This window comes from Lethenteron reissneri, chromosome 46, assembly GCF_015708825.2.
Source record: "Lethenteron reissneri isolate LAM-NWPU_2019-01 chromosome 46, ASM1570882v1, whole genome shotgun sequence".
In the NCBI taxonomy this organism is placed as follows: Eukaryota; Metazoa; Chordata; class Hyperoartia; order Petromyzontiformes; family Petromyzontidae; genus Lethenteron; species Lethenteron reissneri.
In genome coordinates this window covers 12,467,075-12,481,446 of record NC_083824.1, presented here as the reverse complement: position 1 = coordinate 12,481,446, position 14,372 = coordinate 12,467,075, and the positions used below count along the sequence as shown (strand labels likewise).

General features: G+C 48.9%; 1 protein-coding gene across 3 annotated transcripts in view; it reads right to left on the bottom strand.

The window, feature by feature from the left end:
* The window catches only part of LOC133354284 (solute carrier organic anion transporter family member 4C1-like), a 32,397-nt gene that overhangs the window by 12,075 nt on the left and 5,950 nt on the right, over nucleotides 1-14,372 (bottom strand). For all 3 annotated transcript variants that reach the window (XM_061571014.1, XM_061571015.1, XM_061571013.1), the window contains exons 5-7: nucleotides 14,101-14,197; nucleotides 13,084-13,205; nucleotides 11,997-12,112 (exon numbers count right to left, since the gene is read on the bottom strand). In XM_061571014.1, the coding sequence (XP_061426998.1) occupies nucleotides 11,997-12,112; nucleotides 13,084-13,205; nucleotides 14,101-14,197 (335 nt within the window). The remainder of the gene's footprint in view (nucleotides 1-11,996; nucleotides 12,113-13,083; nucleotides 13,206-14,100; nucleotides 14,198-14,372) is intronic.

Genomic DNA, 14,372 nt, shown 5'->3' with positions numbered 1-14,372 from the left:
CCCGTTATCCTGGCTTTTCCATAAGTTTTACTTTGTCTTTCATGCATATACTTATTACTATTAATTTATTTCCGATATCTTAGGTTAAGGGGTAAGTTTCTTGATCCTAGGAATTCGTATTCCTTGGTGCCTGGATGGTTATATAAGCGGAATATAGTTTACGGTGAATAGCGTTAACATTGATGTTATGTGCGATATTATGTATTGTGATGTCTTTAACTTAACTTGTTTGTCAGGGCTTTACTGACACGAAGTTGCATTCCATAGCCCGCAGTCTTTGCCCCACCCTATCTCTGCTCGCCGTTGTTGTTGCCTGCCGTTAATTCAAGGCCTCATTAATTTCCGTCACCCCTGAGTAGGTGAGGGCGGTTGAACCTTGGAGTCAGTTCTGGTTTTTGTCTGCCTGCTTCTTCTTGTGTCCCCTGACCCCGGGAGTTATTATTCTACTTTATGGCCTGTCGAAGCCCCACTCGCTGTTGCTGGGCTGGTGTTGTTCCCGGCTTTTTGCTTACGTTTGCAGTTCGCCGTGCTCTTGATTTCCTTCCCTCTTCAACCTTATATTGACTATTCGCTCCTGTCTGGGTGCGATTCAATTTTGACTTAGGAAGGTTCTGATTGTCATATGCTTCGGGTCGAATTGTATAGAAAGTATTGAAGTATGGAAATAACATTTCATATTGACTTAATGATGGTGATGGTTCAGTAGGCGTAACTTGTGACCTGGTTTAATTGGAGTGGGTGTGAATATCAATAACTTTAGCCTACTCTGTTGTTAAATTCCGACTTTAACGTTACTTTAATAGCAATACAGAATAATTGAGCTTTTTGTCTTAACTAGGCGAATGCGAACTTCTGGTGACCCCCGCAGCCGTGTTGTTCAGCTGGGTCTTGTGCCTTGAGAGATATACAACCCTCTTTTAAATCACCTCTCCCCCTGCCAACCTTCTGCTCTGGGAGTGTTTATTCTTGATTCCAGGTCCAAGGCCCCCTCACATCCAGACGCGCAGGGTTGTTTACATCAGCTCCCCCCCTGTGCACGTGTTCTAACTAGCTCGGAATTCCTGAACACACAATCAGTGATGATTCCTGGCTTTCTGTGGTTGTGATTTAGACAAAGGCGCCTCTGTTTCTTCCATTGCCTTTGAGTCGACACTGCCCTATTATTTGCCCATGTGCTGAGGTCATAGAATTCGTTTTGACTTCAGTAATATTAACATTCAGTATTGGATTAGCAAATGGGCAATGGTTCATTGATGTAGCTCGCAGCCTGGTCTCCAGTTTGAGCGAGCGCGAGGATCGATAATTTAGCCTACTCTGTTGTTGAATTTCGAATTTTGACGTTACTTTAAAACCATGCAGGATGATTGGGCTTTTGCCTTAACTATGTCTGGCTGACACTCCCACTGTCTCTGCCGCCTGCACGGGTGACATGTGCCCGTTCATCAGGCCTTATCTTCCCTTGAAGCAACGTTGTAAATTCTGCCATCCTAGCCCTCCTCCGGTTCATTACTTAACAACACCTGGTGTTTTGCAGTTTGCTGCGCTTGGTGTGTTTCACTCATTAAAAAAACAAGTAAAAAGATAATATATAAAAATCATCAAATATTATTAATCTCAATTATGGAAGAAGGGTTAGTATACAACATTCCGCCCTTTTAAAAATGACCAGTGGTCAAATGGCCACGGGTTATTTTTAAAAAAATGTATACCCTTCTTCCATCATGAACCATCGATTGTCCTCAAGTTTTGCTGCTATTCCTTACAACGCGCGCGTACGTGTCACAACTTAACATGGTTATTTTGAATTGAGCAAAGAAAATTAAACAAGCGTTAAACATCGATATTGCGTTACATCGGTTCTGATACATCATGACTCCGACGAATATTCATTTTTGTTTTTGTTAAATCCTGGGAAACGCTAGGTAGCGGTTTCGAACGCATTTATGCGTTACTTTCCTCATGTTGCCTCGTTCACCACTTATCACTTCGATAATTCGATCACGGTTTTCGGGGTTCGTTTTTGTAGTTTCTTCTCTCACTCTCTGTGTCGTGGGAGTGTGTGGTGAAAAATTGTGCTGCACATAACCAGAATTCGCGCACCCGACCCACTTTGACCCTTGGTTCGAGGCATTCGCTCTCTCTGCGATTACATGCACATTTGCCGAGTCCGTGTGTCGATTTAATTCTGTCCCTCGTAATGTTGCCCTCTTTGTTTTTACTAGTGTGTTGGATTTCAACACCATTCCCGATACGTCATGGACATTCGTCTCCATTTTAGCACTCCGATCCACATAATTTTTGGTTTCCCTTGGATATTTTCCATTCAAAGGCTCATGCCTGCGCTCCTCAGGGCGTGTCCCTGCTGTCTGTTTTTGTACTGTCCGATCACGCTTCAATGCAACCCTGTCCTTGTATTCGATCCGCGCGTCATTTACGGGAGCACTGTCCACGTTTTTGCCCGCCCTGTCACTTGCAGCCTGCCTGTATTTCACATTGAGCGCCGGGTTTAACACCTCGGCGGGTGTGGCGCGTATGGGCTGCCCGCTCTCAATCACTGTGGATGGTTCATCACGTATTTGGACCGTATTCTGTGTTATTCCTCTATTCCCTCCTGGTATAGCCGGTGGAGGAATTGGTCGGAATTGTATCGATTGTGTTTGACCTCCCATCCTGCGATTCTCGTGAATGTTCGCATCCATACCTCCGCGGTATGTGTAACACCTTCCCGCTAGGTGGTTATCTTCCCATCTCTGTGCGTAATTTGAACCTTGCGTGTGTCGTGGGATGGGGTGTTGATATGGTTCTGTTCTGAACCTCCCCCTCCTACGATTCTCCTGCACCCTTGGCCCAGTGTTTTTCCCATTTGGGTGCCAAATTTTTCCTGGATTGTTACTTCGCCATCCCTGTGGGTAATCTTGACCTTGCGCATGTCGGGGCATGGGGTGTTGGTATGGTTCTATTCTGAACCTCCCCCTCCTGCGATTCTCCTGAATGTTCGGCTTTGTGCCGCTCTCATTCTCGTGCCAACCTCTCTCTGGGTTATTTTGCCATGTGTGCGTGCGTTTCTGCTGCTCTCTGCATGGTGGGACTGCTCGGTGATTTTTATTCCTCTCTGAGAGGCTGGGTTCCTCATCCCTCTCCCTGTGTTCTGGATCCGAATTATGATTCTTAGCTCTGTATAACCATGCCATGTACGCCTTGCTCTCTATGCGGCGTAAGGATGCGGTTTCTGGATTCAAAACCATTCTCACCCTTTCTGTAATCTCTGGGCTCAAGGATTCAAAAAACATTATTTTGAACATTTTATCCCCTTCGTGGTATTGATTCACATCGCCTGCGTAATACGCTCTTTTAAATTGGACGAGGTAGTCACGTGGATCTTGGTCCATGCCCTGGGTCATCGATTTTACAGCATAAAACCCCTCAGTGAGTGTCGAATATTCTCCAAACTTCCGAATCACTGCCAGGCTCAATTGTTTAAAATCATTTCTAACCTTGTGTGGTAGTGACTTTACCCATGGAATAGATTCTTTATGTAAGGTCCGTTTCAACAAACTCGCTTTTTCATCCCGTCTCCTCAGCCCTCTAATCATTGCCTCCTCTTCCACTGTCGCGATATGTGTGTGGATATCCATAGTCTTATTGTGGGGGTCAAAATCGGGAATTCTGACTAGAGCCTTGTCCATCAACTTAAGGGTTTTACTGGTGAACAGGTATTCCGAAAGTTGATTGCTGACAGCGTCATCATCAAACAAGTTATCATCAGGCAATCTGTCACTTTGGTCTGTGCTGTGTCTCCTGTGTTTAAGTGGTGTGCATTTTCTGTGTGCGCGCCCAGGGCCGTGTCGCTCGTGTTGCCATTTCCCTTCAGTTTTTGCCTCTGCCCTTAGTGTACCATGTCCTGGCGATTTTACTTTAACTTTTGTGCGATCAATCCCTGGACTCTGTCCACGTACCCAAGAGAGTGATTTGATGTTACTTCCATATTTATTTTGTGGCTCAACGTCTGTGAGTTTCGCTGGTGTCGCGAGCTTTGACTTCTCCTCCCTCTCGAGGGCGTCTGCTGCTTCAATTTGTTGTTCTATTTGTTCTTCTATTGTAAGGACTCTTCCCTCTTGGTTTGGATCTAGGGCCTTCGTGGTTTCGGGCGGCTCAATTGAAAGTTCCTTTTGCGTTACTATCGGTTGAGTTGCCTTGGCTTCATCCGAGGGTAATACGCTCTTGCCCTTGGGTTCTCCTTCATCAGTTTGCAGTTCGTCGGTTTGGCCTCCAGGGGGCGGTATATACTCCATGAGGGGACGGTCTTTCGGTGATACTGACTCTAAGTCGGCTTCCTTTCGGACTTCTCTCAGTCTGTTAGTCATTAGCTGAGTGATTCGAATTCCTGCGGGGAGCTTGTCTTCGTTCCTGATTGTCGTTGATAGGTCGTCGAGCTCTTGTGTTATCACTTGGATTCCCGTGGAGTCTCTCATAACGTCTTCATCTTCTGAGTCCCTTTGTTTCTCCGGCATTGACTGTGCCCAAATTTGTCGGGATTCAAGGTTCACAATGGGTTTCAGGCGATTCAGTAGTTCGATCCCAAAAATCAGTTCTTTACCTGGGTATTGTACGACATATAGGGGATGGTTCATGTTGATTTTGTTGAACGTCAACTTCGTCATAACTTTGCCCAAAGGTCGCATGTGGGTCCCTTCACATCCTGAGTAGGTAAGTTTACTTGGCATCATTTGTAGTGTTTCATTCTTCCTCTGGAGGGCAGTCTGGAGTTCGTCAAATAATTCTCTGGATATCATGGATATTTCTGCTCCAGTATCACAAAGGCCCTGGCTGGTCAGGGTGTCTTGCAGTATTACTTCCACGTGGACTCGTCCGACTGGTCCTACGGGAATCAATTCCCCCAGATGGTACCCTTTTCCCTCTGGTACCACTTCGGTGATTGCTTCGAGGCTTCTTGTCTTCTCTACGTTCACTTGGGCTACCTTTGCTCTGGGTGTGTCCTCCTCCTGTGTGGGTATAGTTGGTATTCTTCCCTTCGCTACTTGCATGGAAGTCTTCATACTCCCTAGGAGCTCTTTTTCCATCCTAATGTGGTGAGCATATCGATTCCTGTTAGCTAACGGTGGTCTATGCTCTATTGCTGGTGGAGGCGGCAGTAGGGGACGATATGGTGACTGGTTTGGTGGGTGTCGGCCTCCGCGGTGTAGGTATGGCCCGTCACTCTCTCCTCCTCCTCCATAATTCCAGCCTCCGCCCTCTTCTGCATTCCATGGTGGTGGCGGCTGTGGGTGCCAAGTTCCTCTGGCCTCGTTCCTCCCCCCACGTGGAACGTTATTCAGCGTGTTGTGGACGGGTGTCGATTCTATTGGGTTAGGCGCCCTCTCCTGGGGGAATTCATGTCTACCCCGTGTGGCGCTAATATTATTCCTTGGAGATTCGCTTCCCTCCAGATCGAGGCATTCTTTATCTCTGGTGACGATGTGGGTTTTGGCTATGCCAGTGGTTTTCCGTCCGTTCACCCAGGCCGTGTGGGCCTTGCTTTCAATCTGGCGTAGGGAGGCAGTCTCGGGGTCCAACATCATTCCTACTATTCTCACTATTTCAGGTCTCAATGATTGGAAGAACATCACTTTTAAGACTGTCTTATCTCCCTGGGCATTGTCCACGTCCCCTGCGTAATATGCTTTCTTAAGGCGTAGGAGATAATCTCGTGGGTCTTCGTCTACACGCTGGGTCATCAACTTTGCCGCGTTCAATCCTTCGGATAGTGTGGAGTATTCCCCAAATCTCTTAACTACTGCTCGGCTCAATTGTTTAAAGTCACTCTTCACCCTATTTGGCAGGGAGGCTACCCATGGTCTGGCGGGTTCATGTAGGCTCCTTGATAATAAACATGCCTTTTCTGCTGATTTACCCAGACCCCGGATCTTAGCCTCCTGTTCTACTGTAGTTATGTGAGTGTGGATATCCCTGTTTTTGTTATGTGGATCGAAATAGGGAATTCTCACGAGTGCTTTGTCCATTAGTTTTAGTGTCTTACTGTTAAAAGTGTGTTGTTCGTCATCAGTGGTGTCGGTTCCTGAGGAGTGCTCCCTTGAGCTACCCTTGTCTCCACTATCACTGTTGTCATGTGTCCCGTGTCTGTGTCGTGATCTCCCTCTGTCCGAGGATTCGTATCTGTCCCGTTGCTTGTGTCTCTTGTTTTCCTTATGTGGGTCTTGTGATTCGTGCTTGTGGGTTGGTGTGCGTGATCTCCTTGAGCGGTGTCTATGTGGTGAGTGTTTTTGTCCTCGACCTTCATGCTGCCTACTACGTGTGTGGTGCCTGCTAGGTGAGGTGTTGAATTTATGTTTGTCTCGTGCTTCATGGTTATCGGGATTCCTGTCTCTGGGATTTTTGGTGCGGGTGGTTTTGCGTGGGTGATTTTTACATGTCATGCGTCCCTCTGGTGAGCTCTCTCTGGTACCCATGTCGTGTTGGTCATTGTCAGAGGAGTCAGTGTTAGATGAGCCGTCACCATCACGGTGGCTCTGCTTAACATCACTTTTGTAGTGCCTTTTGCACCTGTTACGTGGGTCAATTTGGCTCGGTGATTTCTGCTTATCCCATGGCTCCTGCTTGTGTGATGTGCGTCTCTCTGGTGAGCTCTTGTTACGTGTGTCGTGTTGGTCGTGTTTGTGCGAGGTGCGTTTCTCTGGTGAGCTGTCTCTGTCATCTGCATCATGTCGGTCATACTTGCGTAGCGTGCGTCTGCCTGGTGTTCTGTTTATGTCATGTTTCCCGTCTTGCACCAGCTCCGCCCTTTCCCGCTCTATCATTACAGTGTATCCTGATGACTTAGGGTTAATTATTTGTCTCTCTCTAACGTTGGGGTGGTCGGCCTCATGTTTTCCCGTTTGTATTATTATTTCCTCTTCTCTCTCCTCGATTTGCGAGGGTGTTACTTTATCAAAATTGCTTTGCATAGTAGCCACACTCATTGTGGGATCTGGCCCTGGGCTACGTCCCCGTGGCTCGGAGTGTGGTAAATTGTTACTCCCGTATGTGTTCTGTGTATCAACGTCTGGGTGTTTCACTGGTGCATTTAGTGCGGATTCTTTCTCTCTCACGAGGGCGTGCAGACGCTCTACCTGCACCATTAAGGACAGTTTCTCTTGTCTCTCCCTTTCAAATTTTTCCTCATTCCATAATCTTTCTCTGTCTGTCTGTGCGAGGAGATACGAGTCTACCCTCGCTATTTCTGCAATTTTTACGTCACGTTTGGCTTTGCCACATTTCATCACGTCCTTAAGTAGTTTCCTTCTATGGGCCTTAACATCTTCTGTATGGCTCCCCTCCCATATATCTCTCTGCTCCGTCTGCTGGCTAGCAGTCCGTCCAGTACGTTTTAACACAAATTCCCGATATTGTTTTTCCATAGATTCCATCTCCTCCTCAGAGGTCCACTCTGTATCAGTGTTATGCGTTGGTGTGTCAAACTCAGAATGTTGTGGATCCTGTGCCATCTCTATTATGTAGTGTGGTTAATAGACTTAAGAGTGTATCTTAATTCTAACATCTCATGTGCGTCGTGAGTTACTCTAGAATTCCCTTTCAGAGCACATATAAACAATTGTATCACAGGATGCGTCAGTTTAACTCGAGCAAATAATCTCAGCCCAGCTGTCTTTTTTATACTCTGCTACTCTGGTACCTCCCTTCAGAGCGCGTTTTGTTTGTATACCCCCGTTTACAATCACAAGGCAACGTTAGTTCACAACACTTTGATTAACACATCAGTGATTCGTTCCTGAATTCATGCATAACTGTCTGCGAGAGATCCCGGAAGACGAGCCCCCATTATGTTGTATATGTTGGGTATGAAAATTTGTTATGTTGTATGCGTGCGTGGGTGAAATTATTATGTTGTATATGTGGGTTATGAATATTCAGTGGAAATAATAATAATTAAATGAAATTTGGCCAAATGTGTAATTACCCGGAAATATGTTAATTTATGTAATTACGCACATTTTAATTATGCCAATTCGAGAGGTAATCGTATTAATTATGCGAGTGGGTGTAATTATGATAATGCAAGTCGTTATGATAACCAGACCCCGGTTCACCCCGTTATCGCTTTAACAGTTTACTGAGTATGTATTAGTGTGTTTATTAAGGTCACCAAGTTCAAATCTCAACGCAGAAGCAGATCTTATGCATAGATTTCAGGAAAGAATCACACAACCACTTCTGTATTGATCAATTTATTACTAATTCAACCTTAACTATGATATAGTATGCGAACTCTCAATCCCGGAACGTCAATACGGCATCAATACAGTATCATCAACGATTGTCGGATTTCACTTCGACAACTGCACATGGATCCCGCCTAACGCGATGGTTGTTAGTGAGAGAGAGAGTCGTTAAAACGTGCAAATACTATGCTAAGAAAACCTTAACGTTAATAAATGATTATACTCAATATTGTTCACGCAGTACCGCACTCCTTATTGATCATACGCAACCCTTATCACGTTGTTAACACCTTGGGTCACGGAACAGTTGAATATTCTGTAGAGGATGCGAGTACGTGCGGCGATTATGACTGAAAGATACTTGAAAGATTATACGGCGATAAAAAAAAAACACAATCAAAACAGTTATTATTCTTAAAGGCACCAATCTCAACAGATACATCGGCAGGTTATCTCAGAACGGCTCGGAGTAAGGGCCTGCGACGGTGCTCCTTTTCCGAAGATCGTTATCTTATACCAAGTTTACTAATTGGGGACCAGATCACCTGATAAGGATCCGGTGGGCCACCACTCCCCACGTGAGCGTGGCTCGGCGGAAGGAGGTGCCAAGAATCAGTTCGTATTGATGGATCTGTTGGGAATTTATGCGATTAAGAGTACAGCCCACTAAATATTAAAGATAAAAATTAAGAATACTCTTATACGACGGAGGCCACCACTCGGTCTCGTTGTGATGCCTTCCCAGCCACGGATGACTTATGGGTTCGAGTGTGTTTGAGTGGTAAGAGTTGTCTTGAATAGTCAGTGTTCGGAGTCGATTCTTTATGTCAAACAGACGCCTGGTGGTCGTGTGGTGAGGGGGCGGTGCGCGTCATACGTATCAGGCGCTCTCCTGTCACCGTGGTGAATTGGCTCGGATGGCTGTTGATACGCTGTCGCAGTTCGGAACCCGGTCGGTAGGTGGCGCCCACAACTCGCTCGTAGCGTGCAGCGTTGGATCGTCGCCAAGTCGCGACGCTCACCACCGGCGGCAGCGGAGATCTCCGGCGGCAGCAGAGATTGACGAGCTGAAGATGAGTCGAGCCGACCCGCTGGTCGCAGCTCGCTCCTGAGTCGACCCTCCCGGTCGAGCTCGCTCCTGGGTCGACCCGCTGGTCGCCCTCGCTCCTGAGTCGACTCTCTGGTCGCACTCCTGAGTGGACCCGCTCTGGTCGCACTCGTTCCTGAGTCGACTCTCCTGGTCGCACTCTGAGTGGACCCCCTGTCGCACTCGTTCCTGAGTCGACCCTCCCGGTCGAGCTTCTGAGTGGACCCTCCCGTCGCACTGGTTTCCAATGTTCAGGATCCGTTCCTTTATGCTGAAAAATCCCCCTGGATCCCGCCCACAAGGCGGGGCTTCCGATTTTTGCTGTGTCAGGATCTGTCCGTAGGCAGGTGTGTCCATGTGTGTGTCCGTATGTCCTTGTGTGCATCACTGACGGTATATTCCGTTGTCAACTCCCTCCATAAAACCCACGAGCAAACAACCAGATGTTACAAATTGTCTCGAAGTCGTCTCTCTGTCTGGGTGCAATTTATCTCTTGTCTGGCCTTCTTCATGAACCCAAAACACAGACGTTACAAATCGTCTCATAGGCGTCTTTGTTCGTGTTGCACAACCTGGAGGGGGGCAACACTCTCTCCGACCCGGCGCACAAAGAAATGGTTAAAAGTTTTAAGTTAACATTTGTCCCTTACTATTTCACAGTTATGATTCTGTATGTAACCTAAGGTCTGTCGTTTCCCATCGTGGTTCCCGACCCAAGTGTAGGTGTTTCCCCGAGCGTACACACACTCCTATCCCGCGCTGCGGGGATACAAAGACGGCCGGGATCTCCCTTTCTCTCCGACCCTGGGTTTAACATCGTTTTTTTTTATTATGTATTTATATTCGACCTGGTGGTGATTCATCCCGTTATCCTGGCTTTTCCATAAGTTTTACTTTTGTCTTTCATGCATATACTTATTACTATTAATTTATTTCCGATATCTTAGGTTAAGGGGTAAGTTTCTTGATCCTAGGAATTCGTATTCCTTGGTGCCTGGATGGTTATATAAGCGGAATATAGTTTACGGTGAATAGCGTTAACATTGATGTTATGTGCGATATTATGTATTGTGATGTCTTTAACTTAACTTGTTTGTCAGGGCTTTACTGACACGAAGTTGCATTCCTAGCCCGCAGTCTTTGCCCCACCCTATCTCTGCTCGCCGTTGTTGTTGCCTGCCGTTAATTCAAGGCCTCATTAATTTCCGTCACCCCTGAGTAGGTGAGGGCGGTTGAACCTTGGAGTCAGTTCTGGTTTTTGTCTGCCTGCTTCTTCTTGTGTCCCCTGACCCCGGGAGTTATTATTCTACTTTATGGCCTGTCGAAGCCCCACTCGCTGTTGCTGGGCTGGTGTTGTTCCCGGCTTTTTGCTTACGTTTGCAGTTCGCCGTGCTCTTGATTTCCTTCCCTCTTCAACCTTATATTGACTATTCGCTCCTGTCTGGGTGCGATTCAATTTTGACTTAGGAAGGTTCTGATTGTCATATGCTTCGGGTCGAATTGTATAGAAAGTATTGAAGTATGGAAATAACATTTCATATTGACTTAATGATGGTGATGGTTCAGTAGGCGTAACTTGTGACCTGGTTTAATTGGAGTGGGTGTGAATATCAATAACTTTAGCCTACTCTGTTGTTAAATTCCGACTTTAACGTTACTTTAATAGCAATACAGAATAATTGAGCTTTTTGTCTTAACTAGGCGAATGCGAACTTCTGGTGACCCCCGCAGCCGTGTTGTTCAGCTGGGTCTTGTGCCTTGAGAGATATACAACCCTCTTTTAAATCACCTCTCCCCCTGCCAACCTTCTGCTCTGGGAGTGTTTATTCTTGATTCCAGGTCCAAGGCCCCCTCACATCCAGACGCACAGGGTTGTTTACATCAGCTCCCCCCCTGTGCACGTGTTCTAACTAGCTCGGAATTCCTGAACACACAATCAGTGATGATTCCTGGCTTTCTGTGGTTGTGATTTAGACAAAGGCGCCTCTGTTTCTTCCATTGCCTTTGAGTCGACACTGCCCTATTATTTGCCCATGTGCTGAGGTCATAGAATTCGTTTTGACTTCAGTAATATTAACATTCAGTATTGGATTAGCAAATGGGCAATGGTTCATTGATGTAGCTCGCAGCCTGGTCTCCAGTTTGAGCGAGCGCGAGGATCGATAATTTAGCCTACTCTGTTGTTGAATTTCGAATTTTGACGTTACTTTAAAACCATGCAGGATGATTGGGCTTTTGCCTTAACTATGTCTGGCTGACACTCCCACTGTCTCTGCCGCCTGCACGGGTGACATGTGCCCGTTCATCAGGCCTTATCTTCCCTTGAAGCAACGTTGTAAATTCTGCCATCCTAGCCCTCCTCCGGTTCATTACTTAACAACACCTGGTGTTTTGCAGTTTGCTGCGCTTGGTGTGTTTCACTCATTAAAAAAACAAGTAAAAAGATAATATATAAAAATCATCAAATATTATTAATCTCAATTATGGAAGAAGGGTTAGTATACAACAACACACACACACATGAACACCGCGAGAGAGAGGGGAGGAAGGGATGATCGGGGGGAAGGAGAGGGAGGAAGGGATGAGAGAGGAAGGAGAGGGAGGAAGGGAGGGAGGAGAGGGGAGGGAGGGAGGAGAGGGGAGGGAGGGAGGGGGGCGGGTGAGGGAGGCACCTTGAAGGCGGTGGGGAAGTCGCGCCAGCCGGAGCCGAAGCCGGCGCGTGCCGTCACCTCCTCGCTGCCGTCCTGGTGCGCTTGGGAGACATAGCGCGCACGCAGCCTCGCCGAGCCTGGGGGCACCAACACATACAGACACACACACACGCGCACACACGCACAGACGCGCACACATGCACAGACACGCACACACGCACACAAGCACAGACACACGCATGCACATAAAAACAAAGTCCAGGTAGAAGGTTGGAGTGAGTGCCATTAGCAAGCACCCACGAAGGCCGGCACGGCGCGCACTCACCCACGCTCACCCACTCTCACCCACACTCACCCACACTCACCCACGCTCACCCACTCGCTCATTCATCCACCAACCCTGTCATCCACTCGCTCATTCCTTTACCGCTACTCCCGTGGTCACTGTTCCTGTGAAATCCACTCGTTCATTTCTTCTCCCGCGACTCTACCAGACACTGACTGTGTCGTCTCATCCACCACAACCAGCACCACCAGCACCACCACCACCACCGCACTTTGTTCAAACACCACCACACTGCAGGTCTCATCAACAACAACACTCACCCTCCTACTCTCTCATCCACTTGCTCACTCATCCGCTCCCTCAATCATTCACTCACTCATCCACTCGCTGCAGGTCACAACAGCACTCTCACTCACCCCCACTCACCGATTCGCCCTCTCACTCACAGAACACGCACACCCGCGGACGTGCGTCTCCACGCAAGCGTTGGTCACGTGGTCACGTGGTCACGTGGGGAGCGGTGGCGATCCGAGTTCGATCCCTGCTCAGCCGACGACGGTGACGAATATCTGAACCGGCCTCGGGATATCCCCCAAGACGGACCGAGCCTCCTACACGTGCCGGGTGCGGCGTGTAAACGTCGGCACCTGGGAGACAAAGGCGGCCCGGCCTTTCGCCGACCGCCCGCCCCCCGCTCGTGCGCCGCGCCCGCCGTCGTAGGCGTGCGCTCGCCACGCGGGTGGGAGGCGGCCGCACGGGGAAGCTCTGCCCGCTCGTGCGCTCGCCCCGCGGGTGCACGGGGGAGCTCTGCGCGCTCGAGACCTGGCAGGGAGCGCGGGAACGCGAAGAGCGGTACAGCGATGGCCCAGGAGAGGAGGCACGCGACGATGAAGCCGATCCACCAGGCGCCAAGCCAGCGCGAGTCGCTGGGGCTCAGCGGGGCGCTGCCGACGCGGGCACGCACGGGGAGACGCACGGAGACACACACAAACACAGAGACGCACGGAGACACACACAGACACAGAGACGCATGGAGACACACAGACACAGAGACGCACGGAGACACACAGACACAGAGATGCACGGAGACACACACAGACACAGAGACACAATGGGATACACACATGAGGAGATACAGAGACACACAGAGACACACATACTTTTCAGCACTGGAATGTTTGTTTGGCCAATACCGGTTACACAGAGTGTGTGTGTGTGTACACGTGTGTGTGTCTCCTGTGTGTGCATCTCCTGTGTGTGTGTCTGTGTGTGTCAGTGTGTCTGTATTGAGCTATGGTGGGGAGCGTGTAGCGGTTAGCGCTGCGCTACGAACCTGGCGAGCCGGGTTCGATTCCCACTCACGGTCAACACCAGTGACGATTATCTGAACCGGTCCTGGGCCTCCCATAGGTCGACTCAGCCTCAAATGAGTACCGTGTGCGATGTGTAAATATCGCCACTAGGGAGACAAAGACGGTATGGGCGTGGTGCTGGCCACCCACCCCCTCGTGTGCCGTGCCGGCCTTTATAGGTGCTCGCTAACAGCACTTGCCCCTACAGTCTGTTAAGGCTACATGGGGGGATCTTTGTCTTAGCTATGCCAGGGGAGAACTGGAGAACCCGGAGGAAACCCATGCAGAACAGAGGGAGAGAGACCTCCACACGCGCACTCTCACTCACTCGCTCCCACTCACACTCACTCGCTCGCTCACTCACTCACTCCCACTCACATTCACTCCCTACAGAACAGGCTTCAAGAGCACACAAACTCCACACAGAGAGGCACCCGGGTCCGGATTCGAACCCGTGCACTCGGTGCTGCGAGGCCACGGGACGCACTTGCCGCTCCTGTCCACGTCAATGTAGATGTTGAGCAGCTGCCCTCCGGCGACGTAGCCGATGGCCGGACCCAGCGCGGACATCCCGAAGGCGATGCCTGCAGCACAGAGACAAAGCGAGAGGCCGCGGCCCCTGTAGCCGTCGCCACACTCGTGGGGCAAGTGCTGCTAACGATGCTGTTGAGTTGCAACAGGAGCCATGTGCGAGCAGCTGTAGCAGCAGCAGCAGCAACACGGGCAGCAGCTGTAGCAGCAGAGGCAGCAGCAGCAGCA